The sequence below is a fragment of the Podarcis bocagei genome (assembly GCF_964188305.1).
Source record: "Podarcis bocagei genome assembly, chromosome: Z".
Taxonomy (NCBI): Eukaryota; Metazoa; Chordata; class Lepidosauria; order Squamata; family Lacertidae; genus Podarcis; species Podarcis bocagei.
In genome coordinates this window covers 14601185-14629169 of record NC_138140.1, presented here as the reverse complement: position 1 = coordinate 14629169, position 27985 = coordinate 14601185, and the positions used below count along the sequence as shown (strand labels likewise).

At 45.6% G+C, this 27985-nt stretch overlaps 1 protein-coding gene across 2 annotated transcripts; it reads left to right on the top strand.

The window, feature by feature from the left end:
• The first annotated feature begins 14 nt into the window (after positions 1-14).
• On the top strand, positions 15-27985 carry FAM78A (family with sequence similarity 78 member A). 2 transcript variants are annotated; one of them, XM_081180083.1, is made up of 4 exons: positions 15-253; positions 1486-2304; positions 19821-20345; positions 23826-27985. In XM_081180083.1, exons 2-4 carry the CDS (start codon positions 1970-1972, stop codon positions 23830-23832), a joined length of 867 nt encoding a protein of 288 aa, XP_081036209.1. In that variant the 5' UTR covers positions 15-253; positions 1486-1969; the 3' UTR covers positions 23833-27985. The 2 variants fall into 2 exon arrangements, with proteins under 2 accessions (XP_081036209.1, XP_081036208.1); XM_081180082.1 differs by lacking the exon at positions 23826-27985 and adding an exon at positions 23414-23610 and having other exon boundaries at positions 93-253.

The following is a 27985-nucleotide window of genomic DNA, read 5'->3' as shown; positions in this document are numbered from 1 at the left end:
TGGACGGTACCGAGGGGCTGCCGGGTTGGGCTCCTCCATCCAGCTGCGGGGAGCGGCAGTAGCAGCAGCAGCAATCACAGGAGCAGCCTCCGCCGCTAGCGCCAGACCAGACCCTCTCAGCATCAGGAGACAAAACTTTACGCAAAAGTTTCCCCCCTCTTTTTGGTCTTTTTAAAATATATGTATATAGATATATATCTATTAAGAGACCCAAATTCATCTTCCTTCCCCTCTTGGTGGGGCGTTTCGAAAAGTAAGGCATCGCGGATGTTTTTAGAGGCTTAGAAAATAAATAAGTTTTTCTTCCCAGGAGAGCCAGGACTCAACCGATTGTGTTTTCGATACAATCCAAGCCACTTTTGAGCATTTATAACAATTCCTCCTCGATTTAAAAAAGGGAGACAATTGAAGCACGTGCTTCTGTTGAAATCTAGTAAAACTTTTTTAAAGTGTTTGGCTGCTGGCTAGGGCCCATATATATTATATTTAGAAGTGACTTAACAAGGTACTATAGTGTCTGTGATTGTGACAGAGAGGTTTCTGAATTAGCTACCTTGGTGTTTCATTTTATTTCTTAATTATTTTTGCTTTACTACCCAGCAGAGCATGCTGAAAGGAAGCGAAAGAAGGATGGTGTGTATATGTGTGTATCAACATAAGGGATGAACTAGAAGGGAATAGTGCCTGCTGCTGAGCACCCATTAAGCCTGTTCCTTTCAGCTACCCTAAGGACTCTTAACTGGCTTGTTCTTGGCTGAGTTGTAGCTAAGATTTCTTGTTTAGAAATGAGGAACTTGTTTGCTGCAGTGAAAAAGAACACTGTGTTATCCAGAAGACGTACCATATTTTGCCATGCAATCCTAAGTCCTAACCATGTCTTCTCAGAAGTGAGCCCTATTGAATTCAGTGGGACTTACTCCCAGGTAAGTGGAGGATTGCAGCCTTAGGCTGCACGTACGTGGAAGTCAGTGAGACTTGCTTTCAAGTTGCCATGGTTAGGACCGCATTGTTACAGCGTGCTGCCATCCCCTTTCTTCCAGAGGTGCCTTTTCATCAGGTGCATGAAGTCATAAATGTGACAGAACGAGGTTCCAGCCTTCAAACGGCTGCCACGATAAATTGGATACTTTAATTCATAGACTTCTTTTTTAGTTTGATGTTTTCTCTTAACTGGGAAGAGAAACTCATTGAGTGCACCCATTTCCCTTTTCTCCTCCTCCTTCATGGATTTTTCTTTTTAAATGCAAAACAGGTCAAAACTGATATGTTAGTAAAACTTGTGTTTTATTATTTTTTGAGCTATTTATTGTGGGTTGCTTTTCTTATAAAAATCAGCGAAACCTGTTTTTTCAGAAGCCAGCATGGGGGAGGAGGGGTAGAAAAGTTTGTTATTTGTTAAAACTTACTGTTGGTCTTTTCCTTATTGTGGTGTTTTGTGTGTATGTGTGTGCTTAAAGTCTTTTTTCCCTTTTTGTTTTTACTAAGGGGAAGTTGGGAATAACTGGATGTCAGGAAGTGAAGTGAAAACTCCACGTTGTCTATGAGAAGCTGAAGAGACAGACCAAAAGGGATGGATTTATTATTCATATAGACCATCAGCATTCTGCTTTAAAAGGACTTTTTTTTAATCCAAAGAAATCTATAAAAAGGGAATAAAAGGCCAAGAGTGCAATACAAGAGTAAATAACCGACTGCATTCGAAGAAAGGAAGGCTGAAGGGAAATCAAACAAAACCAAGATATATTTATTTGCTGAACCTGCATCTCTTTTATATACAGTTTTCCTTGCTTATCCAAAATAGTATTTATCAGACTTTTGTCTGCCATTGCACAGAAGTTTACATACCCAAAAGGCCCCACTCACGAAGAAAGCGCTGCAAAACCTGTTACTCCAACAAATAGTGGGATTCAAATTTATATCTATACGTGTATATATAGCGAAACTTTTCCCACGATGACTCTTCTATCCTATGGATATCGGTTTTGAGATAACAGATGAGGATTGTTGGCGCCTTTTGGAAATCGTGCTGGTGTTGTGGGCCATGGGCTGTATTCAGAGCATTAGCTGCAAATCAAAAGGTTTTCGGGAGAGTATTACTGTCATTGAAGTTAAGGCCTCCATCGACCCCGTCCCTACCAACATTGATGAGTCGTCCAGTGTGGTTCTGAGATACCGGACCCCGCACTTCCGGGCTTCTGCTCAGGTGTTGGTGCCTCCTCTCCCCAGGAAAGAGACCTGGATCGTCGGCTGGATCCAGGCCTGTAGTCACATGGAGTTCTACAATCACTACGGGGAACACGGAATGTGAGTGGTACAGTTTTGGCTGCGTGTATTAGATTTAACTTGTTATGGTGCCTGGGGATGGGGAGGGGAGGGACTTGTACCCTTCAAGGATTTTTGCCAAGGGGTGCAACCTGCTGTACAATTGGATAAGGGACCATGGCTCAGTGGCAGAGCACCTGCTTTTCAGGCAGAAGGTCCCAGGTTCATTCCCCAGCATCTGCAAGTAGGACTGAGATAAGTCTCTCTACTTAAAACCCCAGAGAGCCTTGTAAACAGTGCTGAGCTATGGTGTGACTCAATATACAGCTCCCTCCTGTGTTTTAGGATGGTGGTCATAGCTCAGTGTTAGAGTACCTGCTTTGCATGCAGGTGTCCCTGGTTTGATTCCTGGCATCTCCAGGGAGGGCTTGGGCTATCCCTTGCCTAACATTCTAGAGCATAGGTAGGCAAACTAAGGCCCAGGAGCCAGATCTGGACCAGTCGCCTTCTAAATGAGGCCCGGGGACGGTCCAGGAATTAGCATGTTTTACGGGTGGCGCTGTGGATTAAACCACAGAGCCTAGGACTTGCTGATCAGAAGGTCGGCGGTTCAAATCCCTGCGACGGGGTGAGCTCCCATTGCTCGGTTCCTGCTGCCAACCTAGCAGTTTGAAAGCACGTCAAAGTGCAAGTAGATAAATAGGTACCGCTCCGGCGGGAAGGTAAACAGCGTTTCCGTGCGCTGCTCTGGTTCGCCAGAAGCGGCTTAGTCATGCTGGCCACATGACCCGGAAGCTGTACCCAGCTCCCTCGGCCAATAAAGCGAGATGAGCGCCGCAACCCCAGAGTTGGCCATGACTGGACCTAATGGTCAAGGGTCCCTTTACCTTTACCTTTACATGAGTAGAATGTGTGCTTTTATTTAGAATGCATCTCTGGCTTATTTGTGGGGCATCGGAATTCATTTATTATTTTTCAAAATATAGTCCGGCCCCCCCACAAGGTCTGAGGGACAGTGGACCGGCCCCCTGCTGAAAAAGTTTGCTGACCCCTGGTGTAGACAATACTGAGCTAGAGGAACGAAGATTTTGACTTTGTATAAAGTAGCTTTCTACATTACCTATCCTCCTGTCACTGGTGGCATCCAGTTTTGTAGGGCAGGTTTGTCCCTCATTATCACCCTCCCTCCAAATCCAGTGCTTCATTTCTCTTCATAAGGTCACTATAACCTGCCTTGATACCAGGTCACAGAATGACTGCATGCCTGCTCTGGCTGCCCCTGACTCTCAAGGGTCCCAGGTCTTTCTCCTCACCTGCTCTGGGATTTGTTTAGCGGGAGATGCCAAGGATCAAATCTGGGACTGTCTGCTTGCAAAGCACTTGCCCTATCACCATTGATCTATGGCTCCTTCCAACACATTCCACCTCCCAGCTGTCCCGTCTCGTTCACTTATGTAAGAAAAAGCAATTTTGGGGGGAGGGTGTCAGTGAATGGGGCTAAAAGTGTCTTCCCCTTTCCGTTAAGGGTCAGTCCCAATCTGTATAGGTCCTGTTTTTTGGTCCTGCTTGGGTGTGATGGAATGTTGGGGGGGGGGGAGGGAATTGAATTCTTTAAACCGGCTTCTTCTAATAGCAAACTCAGCTGGTGAGTACCGGTGGGACTGTAGCCAAAATTGGACATGCTGAGAAACATGAGGGATAATATCAGCATGCTCAAGGAGGGGAACTAAAGTTTTGCAAATGCATGGCAAATATTTATGGTGAAATCCTAATGTCCTCCTCAAATAGCCCAAATAGAACTAAGAATTCTTAGTGGTGACACAGAAGAATATCTGCTCTGGGAAAGGAAGCGGGAATGGATTGGAGTACCCTAAGAAAGGGCATGGCTGGCTGGAAGCCTGAACAGGACCACTCCCCACTGCCACCTTTTGCTGCAGGCCACATTTGTAGGTGTATATTAGCCGAGTGGCTATAATTTAAATGGCCTGTGTTTTGATCCCTTCCTGTCATGGCCACTGCAACAACTTGGCAGTGAGTTTAAGGGAAAGTTGGCTTCCTGCATCACCAATAGGGATGGGACAGAAATCAGATTCTATTCACATTTGAAGGGGGAACTTACACTAATTAGCACTCCCTGAAACATTCTTTGAACTTTATACTTCTCCAGATTTTGCACTGAACTGTTCCAACCAAGTAATGGGTACAAAACCCGCATACAACAGGGTTAAAGTGTGCATAAAAACACCTTTATTAGTGAAAACAGCATAAAAAATACATTGTGTTAAGGGGAAAGTGGTTTGCAAAAACTGCCCCTTAGGCAAGATTGCATAGCAAAAATGTGAATGTTTGGAGAAACATGCTCTGAAACGCTTATTAATTTTCATGAGGGTCTTTTTAATCACAAGGGGATGTGGAAAACTTAATTTAAGAATTGGGAAAAGTGAGAGAAACCGAAATGGACAGATTCACTCATCTCTAATTGCCAGTTCACTGGCACGGCTGTCCAAGGAAACCTTTGGGTCTTTCAGCACAGGAAAAGGCGGCCTTCTGCTTGTAGCAAGTTTCCTTATCTGTTCTCACACAGGGGAGCAGCAGAGGAAGTCGCCAGGGGCCTCTTCCTACACTGACTCAGAGCCTGCTCTACTCTCTGAGAGGGTCTCTTTTTAACTTTCCACGTATGCATACGTATTCCAACCCCTCTCCCACCCCCAAAGAAGTGGGGAGTTTCTGTAGCACAGGAATCTCATTATACCCAGGGCACAAGCAACTCTTACAAGGATATTCCGTGTTTGTTAAGGTTTAGGGCAGGAACCCCCATTCATTCTCACAGTAGTTCTGAGACGGAGCTTAGGTACCTCCTTGCCCAGATATCTAAATATGAAATTAAGGCTCTTCAGAAATTTAAACAGTTATATTTCTTAGAAATCTGACCTCCTTCCTCTGAGTCTTTAAAATCTGAAATAGTTGCTTCAGTCCAGTAAGGATCATGGTACAATTTGCAAGTAAAGCAGGTTGTTTTGTTTGTTTTAAATAAAGTCACTGTTGAATGCAAATGGGGGACACCTCCAGCTGTCTCTCGTTGGTCCTCGGGATTATTTCCCAGGCAACACTCTCTCCCTGGGTCCTGGGTGATTTGGGGTGCTCTTTGGGCACTTTTGGCCTGACTGGACTGTGCCCTTGAACTGCCATGCCTTTTGCTTCCCTGGATGGAGGTATTTGCAAATCTCTGGCTTCTGAGTGGCTGGGGAGTAGCTTATGGTATAGGGCCCTTAGAAGGAGAGTGTGGCCCTCAGACGGAGAAAGCTTCCCCCAGTCTAGCTACAAATGCATCATGCTCTTGAGGTGCTTTTTATATTGAGATTAAATTTATATTTATGTTTAAATTAAATTATTAATACGCTGCCTCATCTTTCGGAATAGCCCCTCTCCTGCAGGGCAGCCTGACAACATAAAAAAAAGTTAAAGCTGTATAAAGTATCAAACAACACACTATTATCAATAATAATAGCAGCAACAGCAGAACATTTCGCATCCCAGTAAAAATGTTGGCCTTTGCCTCTTACACACGCTCACTAAAAGCAGTCATGCATAAAATATTTTTAGAGCCCCCTGAAATGATAACCCCCACATATCTCTTAGGTGAGGGCATTCTACAACCATGGGTCTGCCACAAATTATAATTTTCTCAAACATCAAATACAGCAGAATCTCATTTACCCTCCTCTTTTTATTTTTTACCTCCAGCCAAGGGTTGGGAAACCAAATGTAACCTGTTGGCCCTCACTGTCCTTACTTCACATCCTCCTTGGGTGTTTTTTTGGCCTTGCTGGGATGTGTCCTTGAAAATTATTATGACTCTTGGTTGCTTGAATGGAGGACAGAAGGGTGGGTGAGTTTGTGTCAGCCTACTGTGCAGTTGCCAAATTCAAATCCTCTTCGCTGCTCCCATTTTTGTTCTGGCCCCACCCACCACTTCCATGTGACTGTAGTTAGAACAGAGGCACCTGTGCCTTTACCTTCCCTAGTCTGGAGAAAGGGGGCGTGGCAAGCAAAGGGGGCATGGCTTTAGGAGAGTCCTGAAAGCTGAGTGGGCCATGTCCCCATCATGCATTTACAGTACAGTACTCTTACCCCTTTTAGCAGTCATGTGCTGGGAATTCTATCTCTGTGAGGGAAGCTCCTAATAACCCACAGCAAACTATTGTTGGCATCCATCTGTCTCAGGAGACGATGGAGGACTGTGAAGTGAAACCACGAAAGTTAAGTTAAGGAGCCATGAAAGTTAAGGTGGCAACCAAAATGATGCAGGCAGTGGAGCAGCTCCCCTGTGGAGAAAGGTCACAACATTTGGGGCTTTTTAGTTTAGAGAAAAGGCAGGTTAAGAGATGGCATGATAGAGATGTATAAATAGTGGATAAAGTTCTTCTCCCTATTCTCATTACACTAAAACTCAGGGACATCAGGGAGGCTGAATCTTGGAAGATTCAGACAGAAAAGTAATTGTGCATTGTGTAAAGAAGTACATTTATGAAATCTGCCTCCTCAGGAGGCAGTGTGGGCAGGATCCACCAGGCTCTTTTTAATGTTCTTACATGTATGGAATAAAAGTGACTATGGAGAGGTTTGGAGGGCTACACATGACCCCTCTGGGCCTGAGTCACTTGCCACCACTAAGCCGGGAGGAGAAAGGCGGCTTTAAAAAGTAGGTTCAGATCATAAGGACTTGAGAGGCATGTGGCTTCCCCCCTCCGCCACTCCCCCAACTTTGCTTCTCCCTTAAAACAGGAAGCCAATGGGGAGGGCTGCCTGAAATAGCCCTGAGGAAGTTTGAGGGGAGAGCAGCCACAATGAAAAAGAGGCCCTAAGCAAGGCTAACCCAAGCCAGTGTGCTGTCTGTCAAAATTGCATCCTAACATTGCCTCTCCATGCACAGGAGCCAACTGGATGGGGAGTCGAAGGGCTACAACTTTGGTTGCAGCTCAGGAGAGCAAGCTAGCTTATGGGGTGTGCAGGGAAGTAAATATACATTAGCTCTGTCCTCCCACAGGGAATAGTTGGGGTTTCCAGAGGAGGTCTCCCTCTTCCCCACTGCCCATGGCAGTGTGTTTTAGGTGCTTGCCTTGCTCCACCTAATGGTAGGCTTGTCTTTAAAGGCTGTACTGAAAAGAATTCTGACTGCTCCCTCTTGCCCTGAGAACATAGGAAGATCCTGGCTGCTGGGTCATTCCAATGGCCCATCTAGTCCACCATCCTCTTCTCACAGTGGCCACCCAGATGCCGGTGGGAAACCCTCTTGCGAGACCAGAGCACACGAGCCCTCTCTCTTCCTGCACTTTCCACCCCTGTGTGAAAGTGTCATAAAGAAAACATCAGTATAAGGCAACTTCCTGTGTTCATTTTCAGGCACTATGGGCGGGGGAGAGATTCCACTCAGTCGGCAGTGAAAGCCAATCTCTCAGATCCACACTTTTCAAAATAATATCAGAACCGAAACACAGCCATCCTTCCAATTTCACACTTACCCAGATTTTGTGATGCAGTTCCCCAGATAGTGAATAACATAGCATACATTATTATTATTATTATTATTATTATTATTATTATTATTATAATACACTGCATTTTCCCTGATGGAATTCAAAGCAGCTTACAGATAAAAATAGGAACCAATAAAAACACAGGGGAAAAACATTAAAAAATAAAGATTAATAGAATATAAAACTATATACATACATAGCATGCATTATATTAGGTGGAAATTGCTTGCAAACATGTGCATTAGTCAGAATTGCGTACCAAAGTTTGTTTATTAGGAGAAATCTGCATGGAAATGCCACCCAATTTCCATTAGGATTTTATTAATTGCAAATTGCTGCACAAATGTGGAAAACTGAAGATTGGAAAAGAGAAACATGGAGAACTGAAATTGTTAGACCCCCTCCATCTCTTTGCATGAGAAAACAAAACAGTACTGAAAACATCATCACATATAACCACCCTGATACTAAGCAGAGCTCAAATAGTAATGGTTTGCACAATAAAAAGGACCCAGGGGTGGGGGAGACTCTTATGCAGGACACAGCAAGGAATTCCTTCAGCAGCATGTTGAGGTGGGCAGCTCTGGGGATGTGCTTTTTAAAATTATTATTGCAGTAAAAGAATGTGCACCCCACAGGCAGAAAAGGGATGACAGCGACTTGGCAAGCGTAAACTATAGAGGGAGCAGATGGCTGCAGGGCTGACCGCTCTGACACTGGCCAAATCTTGGGGGCTGAGCGTTGTGCGTGGGTGAGAGGATAGATGGAAATGTCACATTAATAAGAGAGAGCCACTCACTTGCTTTCCCCATAAAAGAGGACTGAAAGAAGGGAAACCGCTGTAGAAGTGAGTAAGCTAGATAAACAGAAAGAGGAGAGAAGGAATCAAGTTGTAAAAAAGCTACCCTGTCCTAAAACAGCCTTGCAAATCCACACACAGAGTTTCTAGTCCTCAAACAGCCAAAAGGGCCTGTTTATACTCATTCCCCTTCTGCTATTCATTTTGATGCATTGATCCTGTTTATATCCTGTCTTTCATTCATCATAAGAGCAGCCCTGCCTGGTTAAGTTTTTCGTTTATTTCATTTCATTGAATTAACTTAAGAAGAGGTTGGCTGCTGAATCAGGCCAAAGGCCCATCTAATCCAGCACCAACCAGAATGCCTTAATGGGAAGCCAGCCAGCAAGTAGGACTTGAGTGCAACAGCGCTCTGCCTGCTTGCGATCTCCAGAAACTGGTATACAGAGAGGCATGTTGCCCTGACAGTGGAAGCAGAACACCACTCACCCTTGACCATTGGCCCTATTGGCTGGGCTCAGTTGGGGAGTTTGTGTCCAGCTAATCTGAAGGGCTCATGAGGCCCTCAGTCTCTCAGCTGCTGCGCCAGCCCAGATCATTCAGCTGCTTTCTGTTTTGGGTGTGTATATGCCTTCGCTGGGGAAGTATCCCCAGTGATTCAGAGTGTACTGCAGCCCACATCCTGGTGTGCTGCCATTTCGTGAGCTGGCCCTTAAGTTTCTCACAGTGGGCCAGAAGGGTCTTGCTTCTCCATTAGTCACAGCCTTGGAATCAAGCTGAAATATTGGAATCAAGCATGGCTCTCCTTCTCTGGCTTTTGCCTGCTTCTCACTCAATTCACACACACTCTACTTTGCTGTTATCTTTCCCACTGCCAGCCAGTTGTGGAAATGGGACCGATGACAGTTCTGGGGGCTATTAACTCACCAAGAAACTTGCCTGACTAGTTAAATAATGGAATCCTCCACTAGATTTTTCCCCCCAGGTGGAACTCACCGGAAACGAGTTCCGGCAGCTCTGTGGCGTTTGGGGCTGGTTGCTCCCCCTAAAAAAGTCTCAACAATCAACAACTTTAGTTCCAGCACCTCATTTTCTTTTTGAAAAAAAAAAAAAAGCCCTGGCAGTTACCATCTTATTAGGATATCCATTCCTCACAATGTAGGAATAGGGCCTTATAGTGTGGTGGCAACTACCCTTTCGAATTCCCCCCGTTTAAATATTAGACAGGTTGCTGTCTCTGTTGCCTTTTCAGTGCCTACTTAAGACCTTCCTTCCTCTTTCCAACAAGCCTTTTAAAGCTGAGCTTTTTCCCAAGTCAGCACATGTATTGGAGTTATTTTTAAGAAATTTTGTTTTATCAATGTTGTATGTTTGCCACCCTGGGTTCCTTTGGGGGAAAGGGCAGGAAGTAAATTTAATAAGAAAAATAAGTACATAATAATAATGTTAGTTCGTCCGTTAGTTAGTTAACAAAATTTATACACCACTGGATTGTTTAAGCAGTTTACAAGACAGCTTGTAAAAAAAGAAGAAGTTTAAAATACTTAAAAATAAAATTAGCAGTAAAAGAGATTAAAACAGGTGAACATCTATGTGTCTGGATAGGCTCAGGGCTTTTTTTCAGCAGGAACTCATTGGAACTCAGTTCCGGCACCTCTCAGATGGGTGCCATTGCCATTCTAAGAGAAAAAGGGAGGTGTTCATGGTGAGTTCTGGTACCTCGCCATGAAAAACAGCACTGGTTAGGGCGGCTAATTGCAAAAGTGTAAGTGCTGTGGTGTGAACCAGAGAGCCTAGGGCTTGCCGATCAGAAGGTTGGCAGTACGAATCCCCGCAATGGGGTGAGCTCCCGTTGCTCGGTCCCTGCTCCTGCCAACCTAGCAGTTCAAAAGCACATCAAGTGCAAGTAGATAAATACTGGTTCCGGCGGGAAGGTAAACGGTGTTTCCGTGTGCTGCTCTGGTTCACCAGAAGCGGCTTAGTCATGCTGGCCACATGACCCGGAAGCTGTACGCCAGCTCCCTCAGCCAATAAACGAGATGAGCGCTGCAACCCCAGAGTCGGTCACGACTGGACCTAATGGTCAGGGGTCCCTTTACCTTTAAGGCAAAGTGAACACGAAAATGCTGACTTTTTTGTGAAAACTGTTTTTCTAATAAAATAAAATAAATGACAAGGTGATATGGTAACGCAGCAAACTGAACATACGATTTTAAACAACGAGAAACTGCAATGCTCAGATTTTCCCACTCGTAGGCTTACCTGAGCTGTTTCTTCTGAAAGGTTCAGAGTTGTTTCAAAGTTTCTCCTGAAGGAGGGTAGGTTCATGACCTAGAAACAGCTACAATATTGGCTGCTACTTAGCACTCTAAATACAGGAGATATTCCTTGCTGGATGGATGGTTGCGTAAGGTTTGGGAGGTTTTAATAAGAGCCAAAGGTAATATAAAAATATAATTATATAAAATTATGAGACAGGTGTGTGAAACTGGGTGTCATTTGGATTCCTTCCCTTTCCTTCTGGAATGCGTTTGGATACCATCTGTATATGATAATTCAATCTCTTTATAAATACGTCTTTCCCCCTTCCCCTTTTACAGCTCCCCGCCCCAATTATTTGTATTTGATATGCTTTGTAGTACAACAAAGCAAAATATTTAAATGCACTTTGGATGAATGCTGCTTATCCATTCACTATGCATGTGCCATTTCTCAGGGGAAAGTCTTCCCCAAAGTGACTAATACAGTATAAAAGTTTTAGAACAAAAATCTTGTAGGATCAATCCATACCCAAAACTAAAAGGAGAGGATTAGCTAAAGCAGCATATTTGCCCTGTTCACATCATAAAAGCATGATCATAGAATCATAGGTTTGTAGAGTTGGAAGGGACCCTGAGGGTCATCTACTCCAACCCCCTCAAGGCAGGAATCCTGCCCACAGCCATCCCTGGGTGGAGTCAAACCATCAACCTTATGGTTAATAGCCAGACTCATTGACCCATGGCGCCATGTTGAAATATAAGAGCTTTTAAGGTCAGTTTGAAAGCTAAAAAGAAGGGACCAGATGTACATTCCTTCTTTGAGAGGTAGATCAACAGGAACAGGGGCCGCCACCAAAAGGCCCTGTCCCAAATCTAATAGAAATTGATTATAAGAACCAGGGCAAGCTTGTATGTGTGCTGGTGGTCCTTCGGGGAATCTCCCTCTAAACTATAAAAACTATAAATGGCAAGAGTGCAGGGACCAAATGAGGCCCTGAAAGCCTATCTGGCCCTTGGGACTTTCCCCAATTCACACCCTCACCCATAGGTGCTCCTGTCTGCCTGTAACCTCTGACATCACTTACCAATGACATGTGGCCCCAAGAAGGCTGACCATGAGCGAATGTGGCCCTTCCCATCTCTGATCTATGACTTTAACATAAGTACTTCAAATTGCTCCAGCCTGGCAGACCTCAATGTGGTGAGGGGAAGAGCCATAATTTTGTTTCTCCTTCATCCCTGCACTCTTTGCCCGTGTTAAGATTTTGTAATTATTTTCGGAAACTTTGGTGTATGTTTCATCACGTGGATTCTGGCCATGCAATCAATAGCGCTTCTTTGGTTTAAATAATTGTACTACAGGAGTACAATATACATGTTAATGAAATTACTTCCGAAAAGTGGAGCTAACTTAGCAGGATACTTACGAAAAACATCTCCTATTCCAAAAAAGAAACTGTCAGGGGTACTGACAGCCCTGACAGAAACTATTCCCAAAAAAATTCACGGCATTGTAATCCTATGAACACTCACAGAATCTCACTTGATGTGTGCTTGCTTTGATGAAGGCATGAAACAGCCTAGCGAATTACATATTTTGTAAGCAATTCAAAAAATACAAACTTCATGCACCTACCCCTACCCCTGACTATAGGCAATGTTGCCGGGGTGGATGGGAATTGTAGAACAAAACATTTGGAGCCCCCAATTTGTGGAAGGCTGTGGTGTGGACAGTACGCTGTCTAGATGGTCCAATTATCTTGCAGCTTTCTGTGTTCATCCAGAGGTTAGATTGGGGCGTAAATTTGATTCAGTCTGCATTTAAAGGAGAACCTACCTAAATCACACTTCCCAAAGAACGCACGTACTGAAACATAGCCATGCATCAAAGTTCAATATGCTCTTGATTCCCCCACCCCCCAGTGCAGTTCTTCAGCCAAGTAATTTATACGAACGTGCATATACTAGGGTAAAGTGTACTTTAAAATACATTAAGATGCTGGAGATTGAATGAACTACTGCAATTGCATTTCACCCTTGGCACTAGACAGATGGGCGATGGGTCGTTCGTTGGTCACCATGTGACCAAGTGGCAGATCTTATTGCTTCCTATCAAGTGATTTCTCTCCTCTACCACACACTTATCTCCATCCTAAGATTTAATATATATATATTCAAACGGTGTCTGCAGCATTCTGAACCTAAACGGAAACAGCAGGTTGAAGCAGGAAGTAAAACAGGAGAAGAAACGTCCTACTTATAACCCCCATTCTTCAGTGTGTTGGCAAAAATTCTGCCAGCTTCTGAGGGGTGTGTGTGTGTGTGTCTAAGTACCTACAATTACCCTGCTCACCTTTCCCATCTTAGCAGACGGCTGAAAGGGAAGGGTTAGTTTCTAAAGCAGCACTAGGAAACCTGAAACCTTGGGGCCACATGCGGCCCTAAGCTTAATTTAATGTGGCCCTGCAGACATTCTGGGCCCTCCAGTGTTGGTTCCAACTGGGTTTTTTCTTGTGGAGTCAACAGCACTTCAAAGAAGGAAGTTGCCTCCCCCCCCCCATTCTAAAGAGAAGCAATTGGGAGTTCCAGCCAACCTGTCACATAGCTTGTGACCCTATATGCATGCTGAAGCTCTTTACAAACAGATTTCTAGAGCTCCCACCCTAGTGAGTTTTAGTCCAAGGCACTTAAGACCAACCCTACTCTTTACTTCTAAATCCCAGGCATGCAGGGGCTGGTGATGGTTGTACAGTAGCAGTAGCAAGGCCAAATTACCCCCCCCCCCCCTGCTCAGGAGACCTGCAAGTATTCCACTCATTTCAGGGCAAATCTAAAATAGAATTCATGGCTTAAACAGAACCCTGTCTATATCTTAATCCCATTTCTATTAAATCTCTTGAATGGCTTTTTTTTTGGGGGGGGTGTTGCATTCTGTCTGCCCAAGAGCTTGTGTCTATTTGGTTCACAGCCTCTCTGCCCTTCTCCGCCCACTATGAAGTGCAGTAAGGCAAACTGTGGGGCTGATGTTTGGCACAGGAAAATCTGCGCTTTTATACTACCCGCCTGGTCTCTTTGTAGTGTGAAGCAGAGGTGAACTCTGGCCAGATTAGACAAGTCTCTGGTTTTAAAGGTTGCTATTTGAAAAGCGACAGGAGATCATTTTAAGCGAAATGGCAAGTACATTTGTAGAATAATAGGGCCAAAGGGATTGTGAAGAACAAAATTGCATGGAGATTCCCCCACCCCCACCCTCCTGTGTTCTCTGTTGTGTTTCCTTAAGCACAAAACCTTCCCCATCTGAGAGATTACATTTCAGAATGGCAGAAATGCCAGGGATGGATTTGGTGCTTGTATGTGCTCAATGCCGCAAACACTAAATCTGCAATCCTCTTAAAAATAGCAGACTCCCTGTTGTCCCTTGTGCGAGAGAGATGTGATTGGAAAGGAATAAGATTGCGGATTTCGTCTAGGTTTCCTCCATTAATAGCTTTGCTGAAGGGTTCTGTGAAACTCAGAAAGCTTGCATAGTTCTACACGAGAGATGGCTGCCATACTTATTTCTCCCTTTCCCCCCGCCCCCCACAATCTTTGGGGCTGGACTTAGTCTATGGATTGCCACAATGCTGAGCCAGCCCTTTCCATATGCCTTTGCCCTTCACAGCTTATAGTTGATTTTAACCAAACAGTCTATAAATTGACTGACTGAGTGAATGAATGACCACCACCACCCCAACATCTTTCAATTTCTCCCCACAGAGAACCATGGTAGACACTGTAGCACAGGTGCCTGGTAGACATGAGGCCTATTGGTTTCTTTGGGGAGGCAGTGGTATGGGCTGGTGGATTCCGATGCTTCAAGGACGGAGCTTAGCAGATAAGCGTATGGGTTTAATAAAACCTCCTACCCACCCCCGGCTCCATCCACAGACGAGGTATTATTGGCCAACACCCCGATCTCTATGAGCGATGCAAGATTCCAGGGGCTCCAGGTACTTACCCAGGGTCTGTGTCCCTTTTTGGAAATGGGGCACAGCAGAGACTGTGGTGTTTTTATGATACACAGTTTATTTACACATACAGTGGTACCTCTGGTTAAGAACTTAATTCGTTCTGGAGGTCCGTTCTTAACTTGAAACTGTTCTTAACCTGAGGTACCACTTTAGCTAATGGGGCCTCCTGCTGCTGACGCGCGATTTCTGTTCTCATCCTGAGGTAAAGTTCTTAACCCGAGGTACTATTTCTGGGTTAGCGGAGTCTGTAACCTGAAGCGTCTGTAACCCGAGGTACCACTGTATATGCAAACTGAGCCTTTGATGGAGGGGTTCACAGTATCAACACCCCAAAAGGGTTTTGTTTCTCCCATAGCCCCAGCCTTGCATTTAGACAGGCATCCAACATTGTGCTCTCCCTCTGTGGCGTTCCAGCTTGCTGCTTTACTTCTAGGTCACATTACCGCCTCCAGCTTCTAGCTCACATAACAGCTAACTCAAACCTCTCTGCTGTAAACTCTGGCTTTATCTGTCTCACAAAAGTCCATTATCCTTTGTTCTCTTAATGGCCCAGAACTCAGTCACTCACCTCAGCATAGGAAGCTAGCCTGGCTTCATTAGCTTTTAACATTTGCTGCATCCAGGGATTTGAGAGGTCTTGCAACCGGTTTTAACACCTCAAGCCTTCATTAAATTCTAACACTTTCTAGATCCAGGAATTTAGAGAGGTCTAGCACCCTTGGACTCAAAACCACAAATTTTACAATCTTGCCTGTATCCTCTATACAGCATTGTGCTGATGGACAATCCTTAACAGGACAAAATTCTGTTGCCTCTATTCAAGTTAAACAAACCCTGGAGGGAAAAAACACCACTCAGTGCCTAGAAAGAAAATTAGGATTATGATTAGCCTAGGATTTAGAAGGCTGGAAAACAGGATTATTATTATTATTATTACTAAATCACTTTTGCAGCCATCTTTATTTTTTAAGCATGCAAAATGCATTGGAAAGCAGAAAGCAGGGAGGCGGGGAAGGAAGGTAACAGACAGCTGGGAAACGTGCAACTTTTTATGTAGGAGAAAGCTCTGTGGATGCACCTTCCCCTTAAAATCTTCATAGGAATATATAATCACCCCGCACTACTTTATGCAGAGCTTTCTGTGCTGTTACAACATCTGAGCCGCCACCCCATCAATCGCCACCCTCTTCTCATACCTATTTGTATGTCAGACAACCAAGGTGCCCCAGTTTAAAAAGGGACTCAAGGCACCACATTTAATGTGGAAGCAAAGGGTCAGGCATGAATGTGGATATTGATTAAACCCTGCTCCATTCTGTCTTAGCTGATTTGTCCCTCTGACCCTAATATTGCTCATATTAGCCTCCCCAAACCTGGTCCCCTCTAAGACATTGTTGAACTCAAAACTCCTATCAACTCCAGGCAGCAGGTTGGGGATAATGGGAGTTGTAGCCTTCCCTAACCTGGTGCCCTCTGATTTTGTTGGGCTCCCATTAGACCCCACAGCCATCATTGCCAATGGCCAGGCATGATGGGAGTTGTTGGCCAGCAACATCCAGAGGACACCAGTTTCCACCTCTCCCAGAGTTCCCTGTGAAGAGGGATTGGTTGTTAGACAACTCTGAGCCCTCTTAACCAACTACAGCTCCCAGAATTCTTGTGGGGAAGCCGTGACAATTTAAAGTGGTATGATACTGTTTTAAATATATGGTGTGGATGTGGCCATACATTGACTGGCAGTGGTTGTCCAGGGTGTCAGACAGAGAGGGATCTTGCTTCCTGCTCCTTTTAACTGGAGATGGTGGGGGTGGAATGAACCCGGGACCTTTTGCTTGCAAAGGGTGGGTTTTTCCCACCGAACTATGGCCATGCTCTCTTGCAAATCGGCCACTGGTGAATATAATAGCTGGTTTGAAAGAGATAAGGTCATAGGAAACACAGGAAATTGCCTTATATTGAGGCCACTGGTCCATTTAGTTCAGAATTGTCTACCCTGACCAGCAGTGACTCTCCAGAATCTCAAATGGGAGCCTTTCCAAACCTTACCAAAATATGCCAATCAGGATTAAACCTGTGATCTTCTGCATGCAAAGCAGATATTCTGCTACTGAAATGTTGTCCTTCATCTAAGTGTCAATAAGGCTCCAGTTCCCATGATTCGAACCTGGGACCTTCTGCATGCACAGCAGATGCTCCGCCACTGAGCTGCAGCCACCCTCAGGTGAGATTGAGTCAAGGACAACAGCTGGCAAGGGGTATGGGACGGACTCTGTGTGTGTATGCAGTGGGCTTTCTTGTCAGCCATAAAAAGGGCAATGAAGCCCCATTCCCTTCCTCCTTCTGAAATTTGTAGGCGGATTTAATTGCTTGCGAATGCCAGTATTAGCCACGTGCAAGGCGAGCGAGGGCCCCGGGGGGTTGTGCAAGTTTCCTCCCCATAGATGTATGTGCCAGAACGTTTCCTGTCAGCCTCGTACCATCTGCTTTTTACGCCTTCCCTTCCCTTCGGTTTCCTAAACAGCACTCTGCCGCACACTCGTTTCCCCTCTTTCATTGCGAAAATCACACACAATGGGGGTGGGAGGTGGGTGATTTGCCATACTGGCTCAGAGTGATAAGCCTCAGCCTGTTCTGCAGGCCTTTTTTGACAGCACCAGGCAGAGAGGTGGAGTATAAATGTTTCTAATAAACCAAGTAATTAAAATAAGATTTAGGAGACTTCTTTTTCCTCCTTCCTGCATTCCTCCAGGAATCCCCACTGTTGTTTTTCTTTTTCTTTAAGTTGAGCACCCTAATCCTTTCCCCAATACAGAAAGGCCAAGCCCCTGGAGCAGCCCTCAGTGCCAGCAATGGGGAACCTGTGGGGTCCTTGTTATTGCTCAACTCCAACTCCAATCGTCCCTGGCCATTTGCTACCATGCTGGCTTCCAGGAGTTGGAGGCCAGAAACATCTGGATGGTCATAGCTGAGGTTCCTTATTGCTGCTGTCCACCTTGCAGTGCTTCTGTAATATCTACTGCAGGGCTTCGGAAACCTCCAGGCCCACCCATTTGGCCCTGTAGCCTATTCCACCCAAGCCCATGCCCTTCTGTCCTATGTAAAACGCCCGCTGCAGTGGCGGACCTTGACGTCTCAAATTTCAGTGGTTCCCTGGTGCAACGCCAATATCCGGCACCCCGTTGGATGTTGCAGTTGCAGCGCCCCAGATGCTCCATACCCAGTGCAACCACACTGGCCATGCAACCCTAGATCTGCCTTTGCCAACTGCAGTCCAAGTAAAAAGTTGAAAGAGTGGCAAGGCACCGCCCACCAGCTTATCTGCAAAGCCCCGTGCCCAAGGTAACACTTTGGAAAGGGTTTCCAAAGGTCACCTGATATCATTGCAATGCCAGGTAATGGGCCAGTCAGGTGGCTCTGCCTACCTGTTGAACTTGGCCTGTGATGGATTGGGGAGATAACCCCCTGCCCTTCCTAGGCCTTAATTTCTGCCTGAAAATAAAACCAAACCAGATTAATCATCATCATCATCATCATCTCCTGTCCCCAAAAGGGTCTCTCACTGGGGATTTTGAGACAGACAGATGGGCACACATGATGTGACAGAGAGCAGACGTCTGCTTTCTTACTGTGATCTCTGATTCACCCCCCACTGGAGAAAGTTGGATGAGTACTTCCCCCCACCCCACCAAAAAATCCTCCAGGCTTTTCTCAGTCCTGTGGTAACCCCAGACGTCAGCCTCCCATATGCTAAAAATTGCCCCATAGCCCCTTTTCCTCTGTCAAGAGAGCCTGTGCTCAGTTAATCTTTTGCGCATCCTGAGAATGATATGGTCAGGCTCCTTCTTACAGGACATTTGTGGTTTGACAAGACATGGCCTTCTGTGGGAGCAGAGAAACAGCAACACTCGGGATTTTGTGGCAGGGGCCAAGGGGGGGGGCAGGGCCATAGCTAGGGGGTGGTGAGGTGGGCCCCTGCCAGGGGTGCAGGTGGGGGGGCACAAAATCTGCTAAAAAATATGACCATAGATATGTCTATAAATACGGCTCTGAGGGGGTGGGAACTTTCTGGATTACCTTTTGAAGACCACAACTCATTGGTAGGCATATCCTAAGGCAAAAGTGGCCAAGGAATCACAGCAAATTTTACTGTAGTACTGTTGGTTTGCTGGCTGGCTGGTTATTTATTTATTTATTTATGGCACTTAGATGCCACTTATTCTTTCAAGGAACTCAAGATACTGTGCATGGTTCTCCCCTCACACCCATTTTATCCTCACAACAACCTTGTGAAGTAGGTTAGGCTGAGAGACAGTGGCTGGCCAAAGGTCACCCAGTGAGCTTCATAGCTGAGGGAGGATTTGAACCCGATTCTCCCAGGTACCTCAGTCCCAAGGGCCAAATGTGGCCCTGCAGGCCTCTCTATATGGCCCCTGAAGACTCTCCCCAGGCCACTTCGCTCACTGGCCCTGCTTTGCATGCTTTTGCCTGGCTGGAATGTACCCTTGAACTCTGGATAAAAGCTTCTTGCTTGCCTGGATAGAGGACACAGAAGGGTGTGCCGCTCTGTGCGTAGGGTGGGATTAAATAAAATTTAATTAATAAATAAAATTTAGAAATCAATTAATGCAGCCCATTAATTGATAAAATGCTGAAGTGCTACAGACTGGAATATAGTGGTACCTTGGGTTAAGAACTTCTGGAGGTCTGTTCTTAACCTGAAACTGTTCTTAACCTGAGGTACCACTTTAGCTAATGGGGCCTCCCGCTGCCGCAACGCGATTTCTGTTCTTATCCTGAAGCAAAGTTCTTAACCTGAGGTACTATTTCTGGGTTAGCGGAGTCTGTAACCTGAAGCATCTGTAACCTGAGGTTACACTGTACAAGATTCGCAAGTCTTCCCTGCAGGAGAAACAATGCTCATCTTCTCCTTTCCTTTCCCTCTCAAATGCAGGTCAAGCTGGGAACTCCCAGATCTCCTCGAGGGCAAGATCCAAGCGATTAGCGACTCGGATGGAGTCAATTACCCCTGGTATGGGAACACCACAGAGACCTGTACCATCGTGGGGCCCACCAAAAAGGAAGGGAAGTTCAGCGTCAGCATGAACGATAACTTCTACCCAAGTGTCACCTGGGCTGTCCCAGTGAGTGACAGCAACGTGGCCAAGCTCACAAGCATCCACAGGGATCAGAGCTTTACTACTTGGCTGGTTGCCACCAACACAGCCACCAACGAGATGGTCATCCTTCAGACAATCCGGTGGCGGATGAAGCTGGGCATCGATGTGACCCCCAGCAAACCTTTGGGGCACCGTGCCAAGCTGAAGGAGCCCCATGCCCAGGAGCAGCCACAGATCCTAAGCAAGAACGAGCCAATACCACCTAGTGCCCTCGTGAAACCCAATGCCAACGACGCCCAGGTACTCATGTGGAGGCCTAAGGACGGGCGCCCTCTAGTGGTGATACCTCCAAAGCATCGGTAATGAGACCCCCTCTCTCTAAGTGTGTCCAGCCTTACGGGGTGGATTGGGAGGGGTGGGGGCAGAGAGAGGAGGAGGAGGAGGAGGAAAAAAACCGCTTCATATTTAAGAAAACATATTTAAGCAAAAAAAAAACAACCAACCAGATGCACTTTTAAAACTCATTTGACAGAAAAGAGAAATAATAATAATAATGCAACCATTCTACCTTTTCCCGTCGGAACGGGTCTCACTGTGCTAGAGACGCTCAACAGGAAGGACGCTCCCCTCAAGAGCATGACGGGGTGTGTGTGTACGTTTGTCACCAGACATCGAGTTTCTAAGGGAGCGAACAAATCAATGTCCACACACTTGATTTTCAGCTTTGTAAAAGTTGCTTTTTTCCTTCCTTCAGTTGTTGTTTTCAAGTTCAATCTCATTAACTTAGCTTGGATCACCTGAGAGAGAGAAAAAACGAAAAGGTTTTTTTAATATATATATATTAAATGAGGGAGGTTTTATTTTTGAGATGGGAGGAGGAAGGGAGAAAATTAATTTTATTTAGTTGGGAAGGGGAGTGGATGCAGATGCAACAGAGTAGAAAAGAAAACAACAATTTGTTTATTTCTCCTCTCCCTGGATGATGATGATGAAGATGGGTGGGTGGATTTTTTGTTCTTACAGAGATGATGTTCCAAATTGCAAACACAAGTCACGCGGCCTTATGTAGATTTTACTTTGCATTGCCAAACCTTTGCCTTAAGCTGCATTTTTTAAAAAAGTGGGGAAGCGGGGCGGGGGGTGGGGATAAGAAAGCAAGCAAGCAAAGAAGGCTCCTTTTTTCTTACTAGATATTAGAGTGAGCGGGGGGGAGATGTTTTGTTCTGGAATGAAAATGAATCATTGAGCTTGTATTGCAACCAGTTGCTAAAGGAGGTTGCCATCTTTCCCCCCTTGCTTTTGAAACAAACTAAAACTACACCAGCAGAGATTCTCTTGGGATAGAGAGGCGGTGAAGGAAACTGCACCTGCTTAATTTCCACCTGGCTGCTGCTGTTAGTAGTGCAGGGACTCTAGTTGCTTCCACACTAGACCTTCTTTCCCCCTAAAATTATCACCCTATGTTTACTCAGTTTTTACAAATTGCATTCCTGTGTTGCCTCCAATGTCAGTGCTACTAACATTTCAGTGGGTCTACTCTTAGTAGAACACAGTTGGATACAACCCTCTGTGCATCTTTTTCAAATCTGATCTGTAGTGGGGTGTGGGGGTCTCTATTTTTTTGGTAATTTTAGGGCTTGTAAAAAAGACTTTTCAGGGATGCGGGTGGCACTGTGGGTTAAACCACAGAGTCTAGAGCTTGCCGATCAGAAGGTCATCGGTTCAAATCCCTGCGACGGTGTGAGCTCCCGTTGCTTGGTCCCTCCTAGGTACCGCTCCAGCGGGCGTTTCCATGTGCTGCTCTGGTTTGCCAGAAGCGGCTTAGTCATGCTGGCCACATGACCTGGAAGCTGTACGCTGGCTCCCTCGGCCAGTAAAGCGAGATGAGCGCCGCAACCCCCGAGTCATCCATGACAGGACCTAATGGTCAGGGGTCCCTTTATCTTTAAACAGACTTTTCAGGGCTCCTCTTAAATTACAAACTTCCTGTGTACAGATTCAACCCACTTTATTGCTTTCTGTTTAGTTCAATGGAGGGATATTAGCAGTCCCTTCACTGCCGAATATTGTCAGTTTCTGATCCTGTGAACAGAGGTGCTTTAAGTATGCATTGCCTCCCATTTTAGCCCCTTTTTATTTGTATAGAGCAAAATAGACAGTACTATTTTTCTACATAAAAATGATAAGAAAATAATGAGAGGCGATCAGTCTTTAAAGCCTCCCTGCTCACAGGAACAGAAATTGGCAACGCAGGAGAACTGTATTCAAGAAAAAGTAATATAATGGGCTGAACTTGCCAGCAGTAAGCTTTTAATTAACAGTTGCGGGGATCTTTGTTTAATGAGTCTTTCTTCTGAAAAAGCATTACAGAAGGTTCTTAGCCATGGGGAGTGGCATTGCTGATCTATTTAGTGTAATATTAAGTGCTGTGCAGAACCACCAGTTTAATTTTACTTTCTGCACAGTGAGGGAAAGAAATGCACCAGCAGCACTGAAAGCAACTAGTGTGGAAGCAACATTTGCTTGGGGGGAATTGTATTTTTCTATGTCACGGAGGGAAAAATCTGGTTTGAGCCCCCCCCCCCAAGTAATCCTCCCTAGCTTAGATGGGGATGCTGTGACCTGTGCAATTGCTGCGAATTGTCTGCCTTCCCTTCCAGAAGCAAGAATTTTAGCTCCAGAACGGGAAGCCGTGGCTCACAGCTTCTAGGATCAGGTGTGGGAACCTTTGACCCTCCAGATGTTGCTGAACTATGGCTTCCATCAGCCCCGACAAGTATGGCCTGTAGCCAGGGTTGATGGGAGTTGTAGTTCAGCAATATCTGGAGGGCCAAAGGTTCCCCACACCTTTCTAGAAAGAAAACAGAGTACTAAGCAAGGATAGCAGGAAGTGATCTGGGTGATGTTTTACTCTGGATTCTTTACTTCCTTCTCCATATCCAACCCTCTCCCCTTTGGGAGGGTCTTCAGGGCAGCGAGAAACAGTTGTATCCAACTAACTCGGAGTAGACCCAATGGAATTAATGTACCTAAACTAGCCATGCCCATATTGAAAATAATTTAATTTAGGGGCAGAGCTGTAACTTACTAGGGAAACACATGCTTTGAACACAGAACCTTTTGCGTGCAGTCTGTGGTCAGGGTGCTTACTGTGATGGCAAAGACCTCTGAATGTAACTTTTAGGAGCTGCTGTTGGTCAAAGTCCTGGGCCTGGTGGACCAATTGTTTTTATTAACATATATGAAATTGGTCACAGTGTCCATTAATTGCAGTGAGTCTACTCTGAGCAAAGCTTAGATACAGTCCATATGAAATATTTTAAGCAGTGGCAGGGATGGGGAGGTGGAGGGGAAGAAACTCAGTTTTGAAAATGCACAGGCCCCAGGACAAAACTTCCATGACACACTTTCTTTCTGGTATTCACAGGAACAGGACTGTTTTCCCCTCTAATGATACGGGGCAGCCAGCGTTCAGCACGGATCACTTGGGATCGGGGCAATATAGGGGTCCCTTCTTCACCAAAGGGGGAGCCCAGTGTGCCGTTTGGTTTAAAATTTAAAAAGAAAAGGAAGTGGGGAGGGGAGATCACATTTTCAACTCAACATGCAGGATTCTAAAATGCACACTTGTCTGTTTTTTTCTGAAAATAATAGTTCTCTAAGTAATGGTGTGTTTGCACTAGCCGATTACCATCAGATGCGCTTACCGCTGTTGCTGGATTTGACCCCTGCTACTGCTGCTACTGCTGTAGGGTTTGCACTTGGCAAAGGGGTAGCTTGGTGTTAAAGTATTGCTGGAAAAGCCTGCAAGTCACTCATCTGCTGTTTTCCCCCTGCAGGGCATGAAAGAGATGGTGCAAAACAAAATAAAAACAAACCATCCAACCACCCCAAAATGCATGATTAAGAGTTTACCTGCAGAAATATTTGGCTAGTGATTCCTTTTGAAAATATACATGTTCCCTCCACCACCCAACATATGGGGGTATAGCCATAGTTACTGCCCTCCGTTTTCAGAACAGGGGTAAAACAGGAGTTGTTTACTCCTGATGGAAGCCATTTCTTTTCCAAAACAGGACAGAAGTGACACACTTTTATTGTTGCAGTTAGAAGTGGGAGTTTACCATTGCTGCTTAAAATTTCAACAACCAGCTATATATATATATGAGATATGGATACTTGTCTTGAGAAACCACACATTCAGAATCTAGGGTGTGGGTGTATTAACCTAATCCATCCAAACAATTCATATTTGGCGGCAGTTGGCCCTAAAGCTTGTTTTTGATCAGCCAAATCCCTCGCTCCTGTATGATCCGTAATCAAGCCAAGGAAATTAGACAGCTGCTACTTTTGAAGGTCACAGCTATATAGCACCAAACGAGTGTGCAATATGCTACTCAGAATGCACCAGTCACTGTGCCTGCATGAAAATGCTTACAATTACTTACAAAATGCCCAGAACAAGAGTCCTGGACATCTCAAGGCATGGGCTGATTCTCAGGCAAGGGTAATATACTCACAGAGTTATTAAAATAACAAAGCACCACTACAGTTCCCAGGATACTTTGGGGGAAGGGGAGCCACAACTGTTAAAAGTGGTAAGAGTGCTTCAGTTGCACAGTGTGGATAAGCGCAAGCAGTGGAGGCTGGTCTGTTAGGCAAATGGGGCACTGCCACACAAGTCAATGCCCACTCACTGCCCTGCCTTCTTGCCTACAACCAGCCCAAGGGGTAGACCTGGCTGTTGGCTTCCTCCTCCTGTTGCCCTTGTAGAACTCAGCAAGGAGATGGATAGGGCGGGGCATCATAATTAATTGGCTCCACCTCTCATTGGTTCTGGACTGTGGCTCTACCTACTGTATGGGCTCACAGCCTTCTGCCCCACCAGCTCAGGCTGTGAGAAGATGTTGCTTCAGCAAGCATCAAACTGAGATAGAACAGCATCATCTCCATCCCTCCTGCTAGTTCTTCCCACAGCGAGCAGTGCCTTTTGAGTTAAAGGGCCACAGCACACCCCAAAGGTCTTGGTGCTGCCAGCAGAGCAGGGGAGACTCTGGTCTGACTGGGGCCTCTGTGAAAAGGTCTTTTAACCCCAAGGATGGCACCATTATATCTTCAGGCTGGGGCACAGGCATTAGTAGGTTGTCTGGCAGACATGCTTCTGTGGTTGGTCTTCTCTGTCCTTTCCCTTCTGCTTTGGAGTCCTCACCCTCATATCCCTGAGGACAAGGAATCTGACAGTGCCAGGGTCACAGAATCATAGAAAATCTGGAAAGGACCCTGAGGTCCACTCCCCTGCAATGCAGGAATTTCAACCAAAGCATCAATGGCAGATGGCCAGCTAACCTCCACTTAAAAACCTCCAAGGAAGGAGAGTCCAGCGCTTCTCATGGGAGTCTGTTCCACTGCAGAATGGCTCTTATTGTCAGAAAGGTTCCTCCTGATGTTTAGTCGGAATCTCCTTTCTTGTAACTTGAATCCGTTGGTTCGGGTCCTACCCTCCAGAGCTGGAGAAAACAAGTTTGCTCCCACTTTCATGGGAAAGCCCTTTAGATATTTGAAGGTGGTTCCCTGATATCTCCTGATCATACCTCCTCTTATCCGGGCTAAACATGCCCAACTGTTCCTCATACAGCTTGGTTTCCAGACCCTCAGTTGTGACACTGAGCAGCTTTCCCTACAAAAGTGATTGAGAATACTTGGAAATAACAGCTGCATCTTAGGAAGGTGCCTTCTACTGAGTTGGACCATTGATCCATCTAGCTCAGTACTGTCTACACTCACTGGCAGCAACTCTTCATTGCCCCAGGCAGGGAACTTTCCCCAGCCGTCACCAGGAGATGTCATTGGGGATTGAACCTGGGACCTTCTGCATGCAAAGCACATGCTCTGCCACTGAGCTACAGCCCTTTAAAAAAAAATATTCAGAGAGGAGGCTGCTGCTTTTGTCTTGCTGAAGTGGTTTCCCAGTCCTTTCTGTTTCTATGGGGGATGTCAAGAAAGCAGACTCCCTCCCTGTTAAAGCCTTCTTATTCAGCTGTTTTCCTCAACCCTGCTGCTTTAAGTGGGGGGGGGGGGAGCTGTCACAGACAGGCTTGATCCAACACAAAATGGGTTGTGTCTGAAAATGATTGGCTGGACTGAGTTGCTGCCCTCAAGATGAATAGAACCGCTGGTGAAGGGGTTCAGAAGGTGGGGTGGTGGGGATAAGAGGGTTGTGTGAGATATGGGAGCTGATACTAATGTTCAGTGCTATCTTCCTAGAAAAAGAGGTGCCAGAACTCACCATGAACACCTCCCTTGTTTTCTTATAATGAGAATGGCGCCCAGCTGAGGTGCTGGAACTGAGTTCCAGTGAGTTCTGGCTGGGGGGAAAAGCTAATGCTGAAAGGAGCTTCTCTAGATTTACATTAAGAGCAGGCAGGTCAGGTGTTATTTCATTAAACAGACTGGCTGGATCAAATCAAGAAGTTGCATGTAGTCCAGCATCATCTGAGTCCCAGCAGTGGCCAACCAGAGACTCCAGGAAGACAACAAGATACAAAGCTGTAGGACAATTCCCACTGCTGTTCCTCTTCTCCCTGCCCAGTGTCTGTTAGCTGGACAGACTGTTAGCTGGACAGACTATCAAGGCAGACCTTAGACGAATCAAGCACAGCAAACCCTGAGGGTATTGTGCTGTGGCACTCCCCTTTGCTGTTGATCACAGGGACCTGCAGCATTCATTGCATGAAGACAGGTTAACAGGTGACTAAATTACTCATACAAAGAGGGAAAAAGAGGGAGATTGGACTGTCGTGGCCTAGGGTTGTTACTCATCTTTCCACATGCCCCTCTTCAGAATGCCTAAACCTTTAGCACTGTGGCTGGCCTGCCTTCGTCCTTTCTCACGCTTCCCTGCTTTGAGCCATTTTCAACATAAAATGAGAATGCACTTAACTGTTGGGCTTGGGTGGGTCAATGTTACCTCACTGTTGCCCAATGTACAGCATTCATGTGAATACAGCTTCTGCTTAAAGGCGGTGTGTGTGTGTGTATGTGTGTGTGTGTGTGTGAATTGTGAACCTCTGGATGTTCCTAAGACACACAACTCCCATAATTCCTATTGGTCATGCTGGCTGAGGTTGATGGGAATTGGAGTCCAACAACATCTGGAAGGCCACAGAAATCCTCTACCCTTGATCTAAGAACGTGAAACATTCTCCTTTTTCACAAGTGAATGCCTTTTCTAAACAGGCATTTGCCCATCTCTTGCATGCTGTGAGGGTTGCTCCTTAGATCAGGGAACGGTGAGGGCGGGACTGTACTCCTGATGTTTTCAGACTACAACTCCCATCCTCCAGCAACATCTGGAGGAGCACAGATTGAATTCAATGAAGCAAACATCACTTCTCTGCAATAGTCACTTTCACCCTGTAAAGTTGGGGTGGCAATAGTCTGCTGTAATGCATTAATAAGGACCAGAGTAGGAACACTGAGGTGAAACAGTGACTGAAATTGCATTTACTCCAACTGTTTTCAAACCCTGGGCAGGGTAACATGGTAGGAGACAGGCCTCATCCATACTTGTAAGCATAATAACACACCTCTCTCTCTCTCTCTCTCTTGCACTACTACACTGTGATCGAAGCCTTTGATTTGTGGCTGCCAGCTGTTAAATGCACCAGTTAGTACGGTACCTGTCCACACGAAAAAAAGACCAAGGGAATAACTTTGGGAGCAGGTCTTGGCTATGAATAAAAAGGTAGAAAGCCCATTTTGCCTGTAAGGGGAGGGGGCAGGTTACCATAACCCCATTCAAAGTTGTGCCTGGATTTGTGTTGCAGCAATAAGAACTGTCCCTTGGTCTTTGCAAAAATACTGTGAAAATGTCTTGTGGGGGTGGGGAAATGTACCAAGTCTGGACACTAAAAAAAAGAAGAAGAGGTATTTAAGAAGATATAAAAGCAACACATTTGCTTTACAAAAAAACAACAAAATAAAGAATTTTCAAAAAGAA